The 21,232-nt window shown below is 34.1% G+C and overlaps 1 protein-coding gene across 1 annotated transcript in view; it reads left to right on the top strand.

The window, feature by feature from the left end:
• Positions 1-21,232, top strand: part of CPED1 (cadherin like and PC-esterase domain containing 1) — a 411,868-nt gene that overhangs the window by 336,947 nt on the left and 53,689 nt on the right. The window contains exon 16 of the mRNA XM_044678790.1: positions 21,035-21,152. Within this exon, the coding sequence (XP_044534725.1) occupies positions 21,035-21,152 (118 nt within the window). The remainder of the gene's footprint in view (positions 1-21,034; positions 21,153-21,232) is intronic.

Here is a 21,232-nt window from a genome sequence, read left to right as displayed (position 1 = left end):
CAAGGGAAACAACAAGGTTAAGTGACTTGCCCAGAGTCACACAACTATTAAGTGACCACGGTGGGATTTGAATTCAGGTCTTCCTGACTTGAGGCCTGGAATTCTAACCACTGAACTACCAAAACATCTATATTCTGTTTTGTTTTCTTTCATCTGTATCCTGATTTTTTAAAAACAAAAAATTGCTCTTCTAATCAAAGAACAGTATGAATATTGACTAGAAAAAGGCAAAAAACAACAAAACTGAAACCAGGCCATTACTAATCACCTATAAGCCAGGCATTAAAACAAAGTGCTAGTGATACCAGTAAATGAAATAATCCTTTTAATATTTCCTTTCTAATAACAAGGAGGAAATTGCACAAGTAGACACAGTATCAGTTCTTCAACAATTTACTTGCTTAATTGTTTAATAGGAATGCTTTTGGGGAGTAGTTTGAGGGATTTGAGTGAAATGTTGAAGTGTGTCACTATATCATAAAACAAAATGAAATACCAAAAAAGAAACTAAAATAAAATAAAACATTGCTAAGTCAGTTAAGTGCCAGACAAAAGTGTAAACGTTTATCCCTACCCCACGCCCTCACATACTTGATTTTAATAGGGCTAAAAGCTTTATTTGAAGAAAGAAGCTCTGAGCATTTTATTAGGCATTGGAACTTAATTTTTTTTATTCTGAATTTAAAGAGCATCCAAAAGTAAGAGAATATTTTGTATACAAAGTAGATCAGAAAAAATAAGATTATATGTGAAAACATTATTATGTAAATCTCATTTTTTACAGTATAAAATCAATTCAAAATACTGCATCCCAGTTTTCCCAGAAGTTTATGGTAAATGGGGACCAAGTAGTAGGGTTCTGAGTTTATCAAACACTATGCTACTGTTGGTTTTTATAGACTTTGTACTTAATCATGTCTTGTCAATTGCTGTAATTATTATTTCTAGCACTATTTTAAATAATAGTGGTAATAATGAACACCCTTACTTTATCCCTGATCTTACTGCAAAGGTCTTAGTTTATTTCCATTACAATGGAGGTGCAACTTGATTTTTTTAACATATCAAGGAAACATCCATTTATTTCTATTTTTAATCTTTTAGGGAAAATGGATGTTACATGTTGTCAAAAGCTTGTTTTAACCATTAGAAATGATATTTTGTTTTATTTTTATTTTTTCAAAGGGAATGAAGAAAGATATCCAGATATTGTATTAGTTGGTGCTATTCATGTTATTTGGCTTTGTTGGATTTTTGTTGTTTTGTTATTAACATAATTGCTTATATATTTTCCAATAATGAACCCACCATGCTTTTGTTACTAGTCCTACATAGTCATAATGTATATTTTTTATATTTTTATATAGCCTCTTTACTAATATTTTATTTAAAATTTTTGTGTTTTCATTCATTAGGGATATTGGTAGATAGATTTCATTCTCTGATTTGTCTCTTTTAGTTTCAGATATAAATACCATAAAAGGAATTTGGTAGGATCCTTTATTAGTTTTGCAAACAGGTTATATAATATTAAAATTATTTTTATTTTAATATTTCATATAATTTGCATATACATATATTTGTTCCTACAATTTTTCATCTGTTATTCTGTTCACCTAGATATTTTATATTTTGTCAATATTTATTCATTTAATTACAATTATATATTTGTTGGTACATAATAAGCCAAAATCATTTCCAATAATTTCTTTGTTTCTTCTTCATTGTGATTTCTGCCTTTTAAAATTTTTAGTACCTGAAACTTGTCTTTCTTTTTTTTAAATAATCTTTAACTTCCACCTTAAAATCAATACTATGTATTGGTTCCAAGGCAAAAGAGTGGTAAGGGCTACGCAATGGGGGTTAAGTGACTTGCCCAGGGTCACACAGCTAGGAAATGTCTGAGGCCAGATTTGAACCTAGGATCTCCCTTCTCTGAGCCTGGCCCTCAATCCATTGTTCTACCCAGCTGCCCCCTTTTTCTTTCTTAAATCATGCCAGCTATTGATTTATCATTCCCCTCCCCCAAAAAAATCCAATTTTATTTATCAATTCAATGGTTTTGGAGTTTTTGATTTTTGGTTTTGTTTTGTTTGTTTGACTTTTTTTGCTTTCAATTCTGTTAATCTCTCTTTTGATTTTTTTGGTATATTTGGTTTTAAAAATCTGCTACTATACAGGGTTGTTGTTGTTATTTTTAAATAAACACCCATTACATTAGATTTCTTCTTTTTCTTTTTATATAGATGAAAGTATTTAGAGAGAAACTATTCCCCTTAAAGTATCAGCAGAGATCTTGCTTTTTTTATCCTTTCAAAAATTCTATTCAAGCCATGAATTACTTTCTTATTTATGTTTCAGTCTGATATGTCTAGATCTTAGTGGGATTCAGGGAGGGATAAGGAACTCCCTTACTGTTAAAATATTACTATTTTTTATGTAATTCAATTTACTTTCCTTTAAGTATTTAAATACTATACCATTCAGTGCATATATGTTAAGTATTAAAACTAATTCTTTGTCTTTCGTGCCTTTAATCACAATATAATTTCTCTGTTTATCTCTTTTAATTCAGTCCATTTTTATTATTGCTTTGCCATAGATAATGACTGCTACTACCTGCTTTTTCTAGTTCAACTGCAACATTCTATATAATTCTCAAGTCCCTTATTTTAATTCTCTGTAAATCTGCTTCATGTGTTTCTTATACACAACATAATATTGGATTCTACTTCCTTATTCAATCTTCTAACTTCCTATGTTTTATAAGTAAATGTATCCCATATACATTCAAATCTGTGGTGGTTAATTGTGTATTTTACTCCATCATATCATTTACTATATTTCCCTCTCATTACCCCCACCTCCTTCTTTAGAAAGAAGGTGGTGATATCATTACCAATTTTGTACCCAAAAGAGATCAAATGAAAAGGAAAAAGGACCCATATGAGAATATATACACACATACACATACATTTACACAATCTGCTCTCTTTGTAGTACACAGAACTATAAATTAAGTGGGTGATCATCATTGGGGAATGGCTGAAGAACTGTTGTATGTAAATATGATGGAATACTAATTGGTCATAAGAAACAATGCAAAGGATGGATTCAGAGAAACCTGGGAAGACTTTTATAAACTGATTCAAGGTGAAATAATTAGAACCAAAAGAATAATTTAATACAATAACATGAAACAAATTTGAAGGCCAGATCAATGCATTGACTATCTGATTTTAGAGGATTGGCCCACTTCCTGAAAGAAAGAAGATAGAGTCAAGATGCAAAATGAGACATTTTTGGACATGATCAATGTGGGCATTTGTTTTGTTCGATTGTACATTTTTATTAAAAATGTTTTGTTTATTTTTTCTAATGAAGGATCTTATTAATTGAAAATAATATTAATGAAGAAAAGAGGATATAGAAAAATAAAGATTATATACAATACTAGTTAATTGTATTTAATGCAGTCTGATTCAATCCCATTATTTCTCTTCCCTTTCCCTCATCTAAACCCTAATCACAAGTTCCTACCCTTCCTTTCTTTGCTCTTATTGCACCCTTCACCTCCACCCACTAAAATGGAATTTGTTTTGCTTATGACCAGACCTTCCTAAACCTACTTTTTCTTATTCCTTTCTCCTCTCTCCTAGTCCTTACCTGACTCCCTGTTGAATTTCATATATTTCTTCCCCAAACCATGTATTTGTGTGTGTGTGTGGAGGGGGGGGTTGTTAAAAACTCTTTTATATGGTTCAGATGAAAATGTAGCCCATTCCCCTTTCCTCCATATTCATACACTCTATGACTATAGTTATTTTTGAGAATATTCCCAGATCATGTCAGATAGTAAGTTCCACTTACTTCTTTCTTCTTTCTTCTCTAATGTAATCTTTTTCCTTCCCCTTTCTTTTTCTCTATGATTATCAAACTATTTCAAAAATGATCCCAAGCCATATCTAAACCAGTTTCCCTACTTCACAAATGTGGAAGCTTAAGGACTAGGCGCTTAAGGGACATGACCAAGGTCATACTTGTTAGAAATGTCAGAGACGAGATTTGAACTCATGTCTTCTTACTCCAAAATTAGTGGATTTTTTTGTTTATCCATCATACCACTAGATTATATTTCATTTTCTTCTTTGCATCATAGTCTCTTTACCTTTAAACTGGAGGAGGAAATGAGAAGAATTAAATGAGATGGGCTCAGAGACTCTTTTTACCATGTGTAGCAATATCCTATGATTTCATGAACACTGTCAAGGTAATAAATCTTGTGTAAAGTATTGTGTATGAGCACTATACAATTAAGCACACATTTAAAATTAAATTAAATATAAAAATAAAATAATTTTGAATTGATTAGGACAGGTGCCCAAAGGGAAAAATTTCACCAATTAACTATGTAATTAATTGTGAAGCCCTGTGGCCCCATTTCTCATTAGATGCCCTAGCACTTCTCTCCCTAGAGGGCACCTAATCAACTCATAGATCTTTTTTTTAAAACAAGTTCCATAATGTTGTTCTTGTTGCCAAAACAAATGTATTTTCTCTAAACTTTAGTAGACTCTAATATATTATTAAGGACGTTTGTGTTTCTGAGAAAACCCAAATGAATAAATAAAACTTCTGGGTGTACCCTGATTCTTATACTCACCTGCAATGATGCATTCTTTTGTTGAGCTCCTTCAGGAAAATGTCCAATTAAACAATCATTTCTCCCCTTTCCATTGTAGGCACTAAAATAAGAAAGATTTCTTCTTATGTAATGAACATTTTCAATTTACTTCAATTCAGAATGCATTTTTTAACTGTCTACTAGGAGTAGAACACTATCAAAAAATGATAATTTAGGTTAGACATAATCTCTTCCTTGTAGAGCTAATGGCCTAGTAGAGGAATATGAAAATATATTTTTAAAACTCTAGTGTACGTGGCAGTAGATGATAAATAGCATCGAACTTTTAGATAGTGCTTTGAGTTTTAGAAAACACTTTACGTATATTATCTTACTTAATTCTTACAATACCCCTATGAGGTAATTTCCATTTTACCCTTATTTTATAGATGAGGAAACTGAGGCTGAGAGATTCAATGACATGTCTAGGGTCATACAGCTAGTAACTGCCTGAAGCTATATATTCAGGATATTCAAGTCAATTCTTCTTGACTTCAAGTTCAATGCTCTGTTTATCTACAAAGCCACCTTTATGCCTCATAAAAAATTCACAGAAATAACTGATTGAAGAACAATATGAAGTCCAAGAGAGGTAATGTAATTATTTGCTGGGATTAATTAGTGAAGGCATTTTTGAAGAGGGAGCATTTGATTTATATACAATTTAGCAAAAAGAAACTTATGAATGTAAAGTGGAAACATAATGAGTGCATGCTTGGAAAGGTAGGTGAAAAACCAGAAGTGATTTGGAATGAACAAACAGAGCAAGAAAAGAATTTCAAGTGTTACAGAGGTATCAAAGAGAAAAGATCTAGGAGAGCATGGGTTTGGTGACTACAGGATTTAGTAACCTTTGGAAACTGGATTCATAAAGGACTGGCAGTAAGGAAGTAAATATGGGGAGGGGAGAGAAAGATAGGTCATTTATTCAATAAGTTTAACTTGAAAGGGAGGAAAAACTTGGGATGGTATAGAGGAGACCCTTTTAGAGTTGAGACATGTTTGTAGCCAGATTCAGTGGAGGGACTGTTTAAAGATGGAAGGCTAAATGGAGATTTTAAGATGCCAAAAGAGAAAATAATTGAATTAACAGGAGAATAACTGATAAAGCTCCTTGAAGGAGATGGGAGGGCTCTTAATGAAGGAACAGATAAAAAGGATTAGCTTTATCAAGAATTAGAAATATCTCTTTTTTCAGAGAAAGAAAAGCAATAGGGAGGCCTTGATCAAGGAAGAATTGAGTAAGAGTATTAAAGCAAAGGATGGCAAGAAATAGGAAAACATAGTAATGAATATTTTGCTATTGTAATGCGAGGTGGCTAACAAAAACTTTTTACTTCTGTAATTTCTAAAGTCGGTTAGAAGTCTTAGAATCTTCAGAAAGTCATTTGGATCTTGAAACTATAAATAGAGGTGAAGTTCCAACTGACAGGCCTTTTGTCTTCTGGCTTTCACTGTGGCTGGAGGCTTTTGCTTTTTTTTTTTTTTTTTTTTTTTTTAATTTTTTTTTTTTTTTAAACCCTTAACTTCTGTGTATTGACTTATAGGTGGAAGAGTGGTAAGGGTAGGCAATGGGGGTCAAGTGACTTGCCCAGGGTCACACAGCTGGGAAGTGTCTGAGGCCGGATCTGAACCTAGGACCTCCCGTCTCTAGGCCCGGCTCTCAATCCACTGAGCTACCCAGCTGCCCCCTAGAGGCTTTTGCTTTTGCTTAGCCTGTTGGCTTAGGCCTTTTAGCTTGGCTTTGACCTAATTACTTTGGCCTTGGCCTGTGCTTATCTTGTCTTGGGGAAATTTAGACCTATCTCATTTCTCTGGACCTCTCCCTGATCTCTCCATCTACATTCCCTTCCCCTGAATTTCCTTTGGACCCTGGGTGGAAGGGAGGTCTTGGTGATTGAACACTGTGGGTTTTAATTTCTATAGACAAGTAGAGTATCCTCAAATAAGTTACCCCTAGTTTTAGTGATTTAATAAGGACTTTACTTAAAAGGCAGTCAAATCTCCCAACTGGGAGAGCCGGACTCTCTCAGTCTAAACCTCTCCACAACCCATCCCCCACCGTCACCCTCTCCCTAGCAGCAGTTAGAAAATCCTAAATCCTTCTCCCCTTCTGACTGACCCCGGTATTAATAAATCCCCTTCTTACCTACTCAGAGCCTCTGGTGAATCATTGTATCGAAAATTGAGGCAAGGGCTAAAGAGGGAAAGAATCATTTTCTTTTATTTCTTGAGAGAACTGGGGGCATCCATCTTGGCAGGAAGTACCTCCCCAAGACTTCCTTCAGCCACAGTTTGACTGGCAGGGAGGGGCCCTCCTGACTCCTCCCACAAGAGACCTTGGAAACTAACAAGAGAAACCCTCCAGCCAAAACCTAAACATTTCTTACTGGCCCTAATTTCCTCCCTGTATCCTCTGTCTCAAGCCTCTGGGAATAAACCTGTTTGAACTGCCCTCTCCTACATACCCCATTTCCTTTATCTCTTATATACTTTCCCATACCTTCATTCCTCCTCCAATCACCTTATAGTCACCTTATATCCCCTTTATCCTTCCTCACACCCAAATTGTTTTCAAGACCCACTCAGATTACCTTATTTACTTTTTATAACACTATGGTCATTATTAACTTTATCCTCACATACAACGTGTGTGTCCATGTGTGTGTGTGCATATAATGTGGCTTTCATTAAGCAAGGAAAACTGGCCAGATATTGCTATGGCCAGGTAAAATTGCTGCCATAGACCATTAGATTAGAGTCATATCCTAACAAAGACATGATTTAAAAACACTACCAACAGCTAAAAAACAAATCCCCATAATTTACCATATATCCTAGGCACAAGTTTGAACAGAAATCACTTTTCAGTTATCTTGTTGCAATTCAAGTAAACAAGCTATATAGGAATTTTGTTTCCTCCTTGTAACATCCTTTCAAATTGCTGCACTCTAAAACAGGAACATTGGATGTTTGAGTCAATTTAAATAATTTACCTAAATATCCTGACAGTTTCGTCAAACCTTGAGGTCCTCATTGAACAAAACACATAAAAACTAGAAAATGTCATACCCTTCTTTATTCCTAAGCATAGACTCAATATAATCACAACCATAGAAGGGATAAAGGAGAGAAGAAGAGGACTTAGAGAATTTAATGATTTTATTTACTTTAAATCATGAGATCTAAGGTACTCTTGAAATACATATGTTTGCAAAAAATTTATTACACAGAACCATTGAAATATTTTTATTCTAAAAAGCACCTTAAAAACCATTTCCAACTCTTTCATTTTACAAATGAAAAAACATTAGTCCATAGAGGTTAAATGTCTTGCCTTAAGACATCTACCTGTTAGATATGAAAAATATTGCTAGACCTTGGATCTGCTTCTCTTTCCTCTCTTTTCTTTTATGATTTTCCTAACAAGTTAAATAATCATGAGCAATCGCTTGTCTCTTAGGACCAAAATATGTATGGTGTTGTAAAAAGAGGAACAAAGTCCTTGAGCCTTAGTTCAAATCCCACTTAATACCTTCATAACCTTGGGCAGTTCCTCATCTGTAAAATGAAGACTTTGCACTAGATGACCTCTAATTGGGCACCTGTCCTAATCAATTCAAAATTCTTTTATTTTATTTTAATTTAATTTTAAATGTTTGTTTAATTTTATAGTGCTGGTACACCATACTTTACACAAGATTTATTACCTTGACAGTGGTTCATGAAATCATCGGATATTGCTACACATGGTAATCTATAATCTTAATATAGTATATTATTCTCATGATGGTCTTTCTAACAGTGGGTGAATAAGAGATTTAGAATAGCATCATTAACATCCAAAATATTAATTTTCAAAAGAGCATATAAATCTAAGCACAGTACACTTTCCAATTCTCTCTCTCTCCCTCCCCCACCTTCCATCCCTTTCTGGCATTGTCTGTCTTCCTTCATTTCTTTTTACTACAGCACAAAATCTCAGGCTGACATGTTTCTGACATGATTCTTTTTTCCTTTGTATTCTTTTTTCCTCATAAAAATTAGTCATTTGGTCATCTATTACCACAATTTTTATAATGTTCTCTATTTGATTTCTTGGTTTTTTTCCCATGTCAGTAAAATATCTATTGTCTGGGTTTTTTTTTTTTTTTATCATTCCAAATACTATGTGTGGATATAGAACAGCCTCATCTCAATGATATTGCATTTTCTACAATAGAACTTTATCATTCATTTATTAGGTTCTTTAAATATTTCTCTTTCAATACTCCTTTGATCACTTTTAGTTCTAAGGTCTCCAGATGTTTTTAAAGTACTTCATTTCCTCACACTTTTCCTCTCAATCTCTTCATATTCTGTCTTTTCTCTCAGGTTTAATTTTTTTTTTACATTTTTTGCTTTTGGCTTTTATGACCTAGACACTGCCCCTCTTTCTAGCCCGTAAACTAATAAACATTTTATTCTTAAAATCTGTCCCAAACAGCTGGGTATCTCAGTGGATTGAGAGCCAGGCCTACAGACGGGAGGTCCTAGGTTCAAATCTGACTTCAGACACTTCCCAGCTGTGTGACCCTGGGCAAGTCACTTAATTCCCATTGCCTAGCCCTTACCACTCTTCTGCATTGGAGCCAATACACAGTATTGACTCCAAGACAGAAGGTAAGGGTTTAAAAAAATTTTTTTAAATCTGTCCCAAAGATTCCTTGTCTCATAAGTAGGTCTCACATTCCTTTTCCTATTACAGTTACCTCTAAGGGAAAGACCTCTAAGGCAAAATATTCAACACTGGTCACAGACAATAGCTAAATTCCCCAAGTGGGTATATATCAAGTATTGCAAAGTAAAATGGAAAATTAGGACAACTGGGTGGCCCAGTGCATAGTGGCTCAAACCTTCAGTCAGGAAGACTTAAGGTCAAATCTAGTCCCAGACACCTGTTGTATTACTGTAGACAAATCACTTAACCTCTATTTGCCTCAGTTACCTCATCTGTTAAATGAAGATAATAAAAGTACCTTCCTCCCAGAATTATTGTGAAGATCAAATGAGATAATAATTATAAAGCACTTAGCACAATGCCTGGTACATGGTTAATGCCACATAAATGTTAGCTATTATTATTTTCATTTGATTTAAGCCTAAGCAAAATTATTAATTGAAGCAAAATAATGGATTAAAAAAAAGAAATGAGGATATTGAAAGAGAAAGAATTTATATAACATATTTAACTATATTCGATCCAGTCTGGTTCTCTTCTATTATTCCTCTTTTCTTCCTTCATTTACTAATTTTGTCCTCATTATCTAGAGATCTCAGTATAAAGTAAATTGTTTGGGGCTTTACTTGTCCAAATAATTGTCTCAGTGCTCCACTTATGGCCAATGTGGTTCCAACCCTTGGAGGAAAGTCAGCATTCTCTGTCTCCTGGCAATACAAGTGAAGTCTTGGGAAGCCAACTTCTAGAAATGTATGATGGGAAATAATGAAGAACTTTCCATTCTTTTTAGAATATTTTTAGGTGTCCATATTCCAGTCACTAGATCCCTATTGACCAGTCCCCTTGGTACATTGATTTTAAAATGGATAAAGTAAAAAAATTTAGTGCCTAAACAGAGTCTGAATGCAGATTGAAACATACTACTCTTCACTTTATTTCCTCCATGAATTTTTCTCTAATGTAAACAATATGTGTCTGGTTTCCCAATACAATGAACATGGAAATATGTCTTATATGATAGTTATATGTACAACTTATTAATATTACCTGCTTTCTTGAGGAGTAGAGAGATGGGGAGAAGAGATGGAAGGGAATGGGGGGGGATGAGGCATAGATTTATGGACATAGCTAATGTGAGAATTAGTTTCTCTTGGATGAGCATATTTATTGTAATTTATTATACATTTATAATAAATCCTATGGATATGATTGTTATGTTACATATTATATTGATATATTTAAAAATAAAAATAAATGGTAATCAAAAATAGATAAAGAGTAATAAAGGAGATGACAGTAGAAGCTAGGATTATCAGAAAAGACTTCATATAATAAAAGGTGATGCTGAACTAATTCCTGAAGGACAATAGAGAATCTAAGAGGCAGAGGTAAAACAGAAATACTTTGTCGGCATGGAGAATAGTCAGTACAATGACATCAAGATGAGAAATAGAATATTGTGTATGTATGAAGAAAAGCAAGAAGGTCAGTATGGCTAGACCATAATTTGTGTAAAAGGGAGTATTGTATAATAATTTTGGAAAGGTATATTGGAGTCAAGTTGTAAGATCTTTAAAAATCTAAGAGGAGTTTATAGTGATTCATTGAGCAAAGCTCCTAGAGTTGACAGAAAGTCAATGAAGTTTCCTCACCAACAGAGTGACATGAAGACCTAGGCTTTAGAAAAATCATTTTAGGGGCTCGGAGATGAGAGGTCCTGGATTCAAATATGACCTCAGGCACTTCCTAGACATGTAACCCTGGGCAAGTCACTTAACCCCAACTTCCTAGTCTTTATCACTCTTCTGCTTTGGAATCAATTTTCAGTATTGATTCCAAAACAGAAAATAAGTGTCTAAAAATCATTTTGGAAGTTATGAGGAAGATGTATTAAAGTAGGTTGTGAGTTGAACAATGGAAATTAGGAGGCTTTTACAGTAGAACAAGTGAGAGATCTGACACATGGGAGTAGTCATATGAGTAGAGAGAAGAGATGAATATAAGAGATATTACAAAGGTAAAAATGAAAAGGTTTGGCAACTGGTTGGCTAAGTTAGATAAATAAGTTAAATTCATTCATACTTTTTAGTTTTTTGGTAATTGCTTACAGAGATAACCTTTCTCCCAGCAATGAATTTTCTCTTTTCCCTTATAACAACAACAAAAAAAAAATGCAAAAGAAACCAATGAAGTGACCTGTGCCTAACAGGAGACATGGCATTCTATGCCTTTAGTCCCCCACCTCTCTGCCCAGTATATTTAATTTCAATTGTATAGAACCAAAATTAGTCATTACAATTACAGAATTCGGGTTCTGCTTAGTGTCCTTCTCATTCACATTATTATAGTTATTGTAAATTTAGTTTTTATTTATTTTCTATAAAGATTATACAAATATACATTTGAACAATAAAATTCCACTCTGCCTTTCCATTTCTAGGAGGTATGGGATGATGGAGGATGATTATTTTTTAAAAAGTTAATTTAAACTTACATATTTAAATAAACATTTAGCTGCATACTATATGCAATACTGTGCTAGGCAAGAAAAGATTTAAAAAGGCAAAGATATAGTCCTTGCTCTTTAAGAGTTTATACTCAAACTCGAAGTTTTATAATTTGGCCAAAAAATCAGTGTGTCTCATTACATATTAATCTGGTTGAATTCAACCTAGCATGCTACCAAATAATTTTGGAAAATAGTCCAACACTTTGCTACAGTCTCTCAGTATAATAACCTTTTAAGCTACATATCCGGGTATATCTGCAGAGAAAAGCACACTAATCCAGGTCAATAAATTGCGTCCTCCACTCAACCAAGAAAATTCCTAAAGATTGTTCATCCAAGAATTGTGATACCAGTTTTCTTGCTTTATATACTAGGGACCAAAATATAATCAGAAGCTAGAAGGGAAGGTAAAGAGAGCTCTGTGCCAGGAAAAGTTGATGAGGTTGTTGAGTAAATTGACAAACTAAAATTGAGATGCAAATGGAGATGCAAATGTGATGGGTTATTGAAATGCCTCTTTTAAGATTTCCAAGTAAGAGCTTTCATCCAGGGAAAGATGACAAAGTTTAATAAAAATAAAATAAGGCAAAAAGTAACAAACTCTAGAATTGTGAGACCCTAGATTTGAGGACTGATTTTTTCACTTTACTGGCTGTGTGACCCTGAAAACAATTTATTTGAGTTTCATTTTCCTTATCTGTAAAAATAAGAGTGATTATTCCTACCCAGACTACCTTACATCACATTCTGGGGAAATCATGTTGTATACTCTAAAGAGGAGCAGATAAGACCCAGAGCTGTAATTTCCTTGGTGAAGGGAGCTTCAAAGGAAAAATTTCATCTACCAGTGAAGATCAATAACCTCTCTACAAGTATAATTTTAGAAAGTTGTTCAGGTTACTGAGAAGTTAAGTGATTTAACCAGAGTCACTCAGACAATATGTGTCAAAGATGGGTATTAAATCTAACTTTACCTGTCTTCAAACTAACTCTCTATACGCAAGGTCATGCTGCTTCTCTGGACTCTAAAATGTTTTGTAAATGCGAATTATTACTGCGCTGAGAGGCAAAGTCCATGTGCTTGTCTTCCTGGAGTGTTTATCCTAGACAAATTGGATAGCTTGCCAAGTCTCATCAAACCACTGATCACTACCTATTTCTGCCTGTTCATATGAGAAAGAATGATACAGTCAGAAGAAACCTGGAATGCATCTCTGAAGGCTTTGAAGTCTTCGGTCGGAAACTGAAGGACTTGAGGGAACAGCTGGTGTTTTCATCTCTTCTGTTTGAAGGTCATGGCTTTGTAAAAGAAAGGGGGATATGGGAAATGAACAGCTGGCTGTATAGATGGTATTGAAGAGCTGGCTTTGGTTTCCTGGAGAATGCCTTACAATAACCAGAATGAAAAACTCTTGGCAAGGGATAGAATGCCTCCCAAAAAGACTGGAAGCAATGCATTTGGCAGGAGAGTTGTTAACCTTAATACAAGTGTTTTAAACTAAATTTGAGGGTAAAAAGAAATAAAGTGCCAAGCTAAAACAACAAGAACAGGATTTTAGTTTGGAAAAACAGTACAGGTTAGAAAGAAGCAACATAGGAGCCCTAGAAAATGTTAGGTGAAGATAACAGAAGCAAATTAGAAACAAAATTAATAGCCAGAGATATGCTATTGCACCGAGTACATATCAAGAAACAAAATAAACATTTGGTGAGTTCAAAGAGAAAGAAAAATGAAATTTATATCCTTAAAAAAGTATTACATACCACCAAGGTAAACAGAGGATGCAGATGATATTTTTGTAACACAATTTTAAATCTGATCCCAAAGTGATATACAATAATGGAATTATTTGAGTATTTAAACAACTATTTGAAATCTTACTTTGCTTAAAAGCAAAATGGCTGGTAAATTCTTAGTCTGCAAATGACAATTTAATCTCTCAGAAATTGGGAGAAGTAATATTGAGGACTGCCTCTCTGGCCTTAATTCTTGTGGATAAACCTAATCATGCCAACCCTTTGTTGCAAATGTTTTCATGCTTCCCTACTGCCTTCCAAATAAGGACTTTAGCAAGGACTTCTATAATCTGACATCTTTACTTTCCTTAGATAGTATATTATATACTATAGAAGAGAGGACATGGTAGATAGAGTACTCTACTTAGAATCAGGATGACCTGAATTCATATCCTGTCTTATTAATATTATTATTAAAATACTTACTGACAAGTTAATCTCTCTTTACTTCACTTTCTTTTCAGTTAAAATGAGACTTAGACTAGACAGCCTTTAGGATTCTTACCAACTCCAAATCTATGATTGTTTTTCCAATTTTATCTCACACTTCCATATTTTCTATGTTTCAACAAAACTAAGTGACTGACAATGTATTAACATTTATGAAGTATGTACTATGTACAAAACACTGTGCTAGGGACTAGGATTGCAAAGACAAAAATGAAACTATTCCTACCTTCCAAGAGCTTATGTTCTATTGAGGGGGACAATCTCAAAACAAATAAATGGATATAAAAGAAATGCAAGGTAATTTGAAAATAGAGGTATAAATAGTTGGCTTAGGAGGGGCGTATGGAATAGGAATAGTTGAATAGTTATTCACAAAGTGACCCGTGAGCTAAGAACTGCAGGAAACTAATATTTAAAGGAAGAAAAATGGAAGGAGTAAGTTTCAGGAACAGATCACAGTATCATATTCAGAGCCACAAGTGACCTCAGAGGCTGTCTAATTCAATTTCCTCATTGCATGGATGAGGAAACTAAGGCACAGAAAAGTTGAAAGAATGTTCAAAGGTATATAGGTAGTAATATCAGTTTTGTAAGTGGAACCAGATTCTCTGTTATCTTTCTACTGAATTATATTGCTAAGCAAAGTAATAAAGAGAAAAAATGGTATTTTATTTGTGAGGAACAGCAAGAAATTCTTTTTGGCTGGATTGAGTAGTAAATGAAAGGGAGTATTGCATAACGAACCTAGAGAGGCACATTGGAGTAGGTTACTGTGTCTATGGTCCAGGAAGTGATAAGGAGCTACTGAAATTTATTGAGCCAAGGGAATAATCAGATCTGTGCTTTTAGAACACTCATTTTGGCAGCCATATGGAGGATGGGTTGAAAAGAGGAAAGGATTGTGACTGAGAGACCAATAAGGAGGCTATTTCAATATTCCAGGCAAGAAGTCTTTATATCCATCATGATTAATATAGAGTCTGGCATACGTTATAATAAAGGTTTGATGATTGATTAAACTATGGTGGTAGCCCTATTAATAAAGAGAAGGGAATAGATTGAAGAAATGTTTTGGAAGCCGCAAAAGCGACACCTGATTAGATCAGGAAGTGAGGGAGAGTGAAAAGTGGATGTCGACTCCAGGGTTGCAAATCTGAGAGATTGAAAAGATCATGGGGTCTTTGATAGAAAAAAGAAAGCTGGGATGTGGAGTGGTTTCAGTGTGAAAATCATGAGTTCTATTTTTGAAATATCAAATATAAAGTCTATAGGATATCCAGTTTTAAAAGGTGAATAGGAGGTTGGTGAAAGAAAAGGCTAGATCTATATCCATCTGGGTGTCATCTGCATAGAGATGATAATTTAATTCATGGGAACTGATGGGGTCACTGAGAGAGTATGTAGTGAAAGAAGTTCCAAAAAATGATACCCACAGTGCTTTAATGAGTTCTTAATAATTGGTTTTCATTCATTTAAAAAATATAGTATGGAGTATCATCCGTTTCCAGGACTTGGAAGGAGTGGTATATAAGTGGCAGGAGAATCAAGAGAAAATACTGTTATAAAAACCCAGAGATTTTGGAGGGAAAAAGTGGGTAACTTTCTTATTCTGCAAAGAAATAAAAAAGGATGCAAACTTATGTTTGGAAGTGGAGTAGAGAAATATTGAATTTAATAACGAAATGATAACACAACAGGAGTTAAATTTACTTTTGAATTTAAGTGAATATGGATCAAGAGAATGAGAGATTTCTTTTTAATAAATTTAGTATATGTCCTGCATTCATCAAGTTAACTTTAGAGTCATGGAGTCACAGGTTTAGGACTGGATTGAGATATTAAAGGACATATAGTCCAACTTCCTTATTTTACAGAAGAAAAAAACCTGATGCTTAGAGAGGTTAAATTATTTGCCCAACATGTCAGATGTTAGGTTTGAACTCAGGTTTTCCTGACTCTAAATCCTAGGAGAAGTGATACTTCTCTCCAACTTTTCCCTATTATTTAGCAGTAAATATTCTCTGTATGGATGGTTATATGGAGGACCTTATTAAAAATTGAAAGAAGAGGCCAATCTATATATACTTTATGTATCTAAGTGGAATTTACTGGAAGATATAGCCCAGATGGCCATGACCCAAGATGATGGGGGATACTAAAACATACCTGCCTCTGACATTTCCTACTGAGTTTTTGTGATAGATCTTCATGTCTAATCAGCTTTGACATGCAGAGAAGGCAGGAAGTAATGAATCTTCTGGAGAAGGGCTCTTTTTTTTTTTTAAAAAAAACCCTTCACTTCTGTGTATTGGCTCCTTGGTGGAAGAGTGGTAAGGATGGGCAATGGGGGTCAAGTGACTTGCCCAGGGTCACACAGCTGGGAAGTGTCTGAGGTCAAATTTGAACCCAGGACCTCCTGTCTGTAGGCCTGACTCTCAAACCACTGAGCTACCCCAGCTGCCCCTTGGAGAAGGGCTCTTTTGCAACAACACTGTACAAAAGCAATATGATTTGCTATGTTTGTTCTTTTTTCAGTATGATGCTAGTTTGTTCTTTGTGTAGCAAAATAATCTTGTTTTTGACATGATTATCAGAAAAGTCTGGTTTTGATCTTAGAGTGACTGTCAATAGTCTGTAGAAATGGAAAATAGCAAAGTTATCAGAAGTCATCCTAAGATATAACTGTTTGTTCTTTTAGTCATTGAAGGTGTAATTCTCTGAGCATACAGATCTGCACCCTTTTCAAAAAGGGAAATTCAGTTCCAAAACAAAGGAAAAACTGGACAATGATTCCCAAAAAGATTCTAGAATAAACTAAATGGGTATCCCCGCAAGCATCTAGCAAGGATTCTCTAGGTGCATATTATAATAAACTAATTTAATTTCCTTTTTGATAGCACTAAATTGCTAGATAAAGGGAATGTCACACATAGTCATGTTAATTTCAGCAAGACTTCTGATGGACTTTCAAATAATGCAGAAAAAATGGGTTATTGAACAAAGTGAATCTGACTAAATAACCATACCCTAAAAGTATTGATTAATGGATTGATATTAATTAGAAGGGACATCTCAAGTAGAGCACTATAGCCCTGTGCTCATCAAAATTTTTATTAGACATTTGGATGAATACATAAAAGTCATCCTTATTCAATCTGCAGTTGATACAAAGGTAATAAAGTTAGCAATACACTAGATGACAGACTTGATTCAAAAATTGTCTCAAGCCAAAATTCTGGAAAGCCACAAGATGAAATTTAATAGCAATAAGTTTAAAGGTTCAAGAAAATCAGTCATACCAGTCCAGAATGTGGAGACCTGGCTGACTTGCTTGACAGCCATTCATGTAAAAAAAAAACAACCTGGGGATTTAATTGATTATAAACATAATATAAGCCAACAGTATGACTTAACCTCCCTCCCTCCCAAAAATGAGCCCAATGCATTAGTAGAAATTCACTTTGCAGATTAGAGGAGGTAATATAACCACTGCACTCTGCCTGTCTGACCACATCTGAAGTATTGTATTTAATTCTGGGCACCACATTTACTTATAAGAGTCTTTGATCAACTATAGTATATCCAGAAGAGGGCAACCAGGATGGCAAAGAGTCAGGAAATCACATCCCAGGAGGACTGGCTGAGGAAACTGAGGGATATTCAGGAATATTTGAAAAAAATATGGAGAACATGATTGCCATCTTCATATTTCATGGACTCTGAAGTTGAATAGAATTCATCATAATAATAGAATCATAGAATGATAACTGAAAAAAACTTCCAGTGTACTGAGTTGCTGCAGAGGTCCAAAGAAGGGTAATATGAGAAGTCATAAGGAAGCAAACTGAGGTCAATATAAAGACCTTTCTATTAGAGCTACCATAATAGAACAATGGAGCAGAAGTAAATAGATTTGAATGCCACAAATATTCAGATATAGAATCTTCTGTGAAGGATATTGCAAAAAAAAAAAAAAAAAGAAAAAAAGAAGATTCATGGACTTGAACTAGATGAACACATGAAGCCCCTTCTAATTTTAAAATGTTATGTTTTCATGATTTTAACATTGAATACACAAACTCACACATAGACAAACTTTTGCAAAAATGGAACTAGAGTAATTTGTTTTTTATTTGACTTTACCAATCTACTCTTACAGACAATTAGATTCAGATTCAGCTTGTCTTTAGAAGCTGATAGGTTGCAGATAAATGCATGGACAAATGGAAAGAAACATCTTTCCATTCAAATCCACTAAATTAGTTGGTTAAGACATCAAACAATCAAGACAAACAAGAAGGAACTAGTTCTACTTATTCCTTCCTCTTTTCTAATACATCAAAATCAAATTTTCACCACTTAAATGTCATTTTTAAAAAAGATTTAATTGACTCCTTTATCATGCTTATCATAATCATTGTGCTGATCAGAAATGTAAGCTCCTTGAGGGTGGGAACTATTTGAAATTGAGGTGAGGGAGAGGATATCCCTATATTTGAATCCGCAATTACATGTTACCTCGCATCATCTAGGGGTTTTATAAATGCTTTCTGATTGAATTCAATTGGAATTCATCTTAATTACTAAAAATGTCTAAATCTATTTTTATAGATTTGAATATATTCAATATTCATTGATTGATTTGTGTTGCAACATTTTTGTGTGTATGCCAATTTATAGATATGGAAATATAGCAATAGAAGTATGTATGGATGTCATATATATATTTGTATATACACATAATACATAAATATACACACATACACATATAAATACATGTATAGATATAGGCATGCTTTATGTATGTACCTTTAGGGCATAGTGGGGTCCAGACTTGTGATTTCATGAATGCAAAGAAATTCTAATGTGGGACACAATGGATGACGGCATGACAATCAGCAATTCGTCTGTAACTTAAGAGTTTTAGAATTAGAAAATATTTAAAGTCTCATAGCTAGTATTCAGTTCAATTTAGTGCATTATGCATTTATGAGCTGCCTACTATGTGCTGGATGTTGTGCTCAGAGGAGGAAATACAAAGACAAAAATTAAGCACTCCCTGTCATCAAGGAGCTTACATTCTGGGGAAAGAAGAGAATGACACATACATCAATAAGCAAAGTGTAATATAAAACAAATACCAAATAATTATGAAAGGGGGATGAGGATGGAAAGCAATCTTGACCTGAAGGGAGAGACTGTGCAAAGGCAAAGAGACTGTAGAGTATAAGGAAAACAAAGTAAATCAAGTTGGCTTGTATTTAGAGTGTATCAAGGAGGATAGTATATAATTACCCTGGAAACATCGTTTAGATAAAGGGCTTTAAAGACCAAGTAGAAGAGTTTTTGATAGCAATTTCAGGTAGCAATGAAGCTCCTAGAGCAGGGGTCAGCAACGTATGGCTCTCGAGCCAAATCTGGCTCTTTTTGCAGGAGCCATAAAGTCAGTTTTTTTTTTCAGGCACTGTTACAGGAGCACACTGTGAGCACTGTATGGCTCTCATGAAATTACATTTTTAAAAATGTGGCGTTTATGGCTCTCACAGCCAAAAAGGTTGACAACCTCTGTCCTAGAGCATCATGGCCGGATGTGTTTTGGGTAATAACCTCCAATAAGAAGCAAAGAGTGATGAGGGCTTGAATTAGGTTATTCACAGAAGCAAGGCTGACCCTCAATCATCCTTCCTCCAAGGCTGACTCCCTCTACTTTGCACTGCTTCTCTTGCATACACATCAACATATAACGTATATCATACTCATGCACATAAATATATACTTGAATATAGGGAAAATGTCATTGTAATTACTTGGCTAAAGTGGAATTTTACCTTAGGAAACATCACTACAACTCTCATTACAACTTAGCAGAAGTTGAAAATGAAACTATGCTCAAACTGTGTGTACAGAATTAGCCAGCATCCAATAGGAAAAAGTCTATAATAGTCTATAAAAGGGGCTATAATACCTCTACCCTTTTCCTCTAATTTCTTGGATCTTTTTATATTCCATTTGGAAATCTCATTTTGTGGTTGGGGGGTGACAAAGGCTAAATTCAGTGAAAAGGTAAAATTATTTACTGATATCAGAATACTAGAGTTGTGGTGATGTCAGCTCGTATTCAAATACCATACATTATATAGAATGACTTTTTATATGAACAGAGATTCAAAAAAGTACTTGGTATGACCGATTATTCAACATAAAAATTTTATTATAACCATATCAACATGGCGAACAGTTACTGTGGGCCATATGCTAGAACATGGAAACAGAACTTTCTTTGTAATGGGATTTTACCTTTATCTTTAAACTTGGTGATAACCATACGCAGAATATGCATCAAGGTACATTATATGCATTTGAGTCTATTCATCTGACAAATTATATTCTCCCTAAATCTCTCCCATCTTGCATTAACTGTGAAAAATATGTGTGTATAATGAATATAATATGTGTCTGTCTGTATATATATGTATATGGATATACATATATATATATATTTTACTATAAGTCATAGTATATGTACATCACCTAGAGCAAAGCCAGTTTTTTTTTTTACTCTCCCTTTACAGATAACATTTATTACAAATGGAGTAGCAAACATAAGAAATAACCATTTGGAGATGAAGATAACCTTATTAGTTAAGATCAATATTTAACCCCTTAGTGATTGCTGCAAACAACCAATTAGACATTTCAGACTGCCTTAGTTAAGTCAGTACTAATGGAGGGAGGGAGAAAGTGACATCATTAATGATTAAATAAAATGAACACTATTTTTTTATCTGTAAAGAATACATGCCTACTTTTTAATCCACTTTGCAATAGATTATGATGATTATAATGATTTATAATTCCAATTACTTTAACATAGGATTGTGGTTTGAAGATTCACCCACAGGAAACCTGTGGATTACAGCCGTTGTCATCTGACTACATTGCAACCATCTCCCAGCCTGAACTAAAGATTTGTAAGTCTGGGGACACCAAAGGTGAGTTTTATCCTGCATATCATTCCTATTGAGAAAGAACATTTCTATAAATCAATATGAAATTTTTTAATTGTCCAAGG

This window comes from Gracilinanus agilis, chromosome 5 (assembly GCF_016433145.1).
Source record: "Gracilinanus agilis isolate LMUSP501 chromosome 5, AgileGrace, whole genome shotgun sequence".
NCBI classification, from domain to species: domain Eukaryota; kingdom Metazoa; phylum Chordata; class Mammalia; order Didelphimorphia; family Didelphidae; genus Gracilinanus; species Gracilinanus agilis.
Note: the sequence above shows the minus strand (reverse complement) of the source record. Positions and strands in the feature narration are given on the sequence as shown.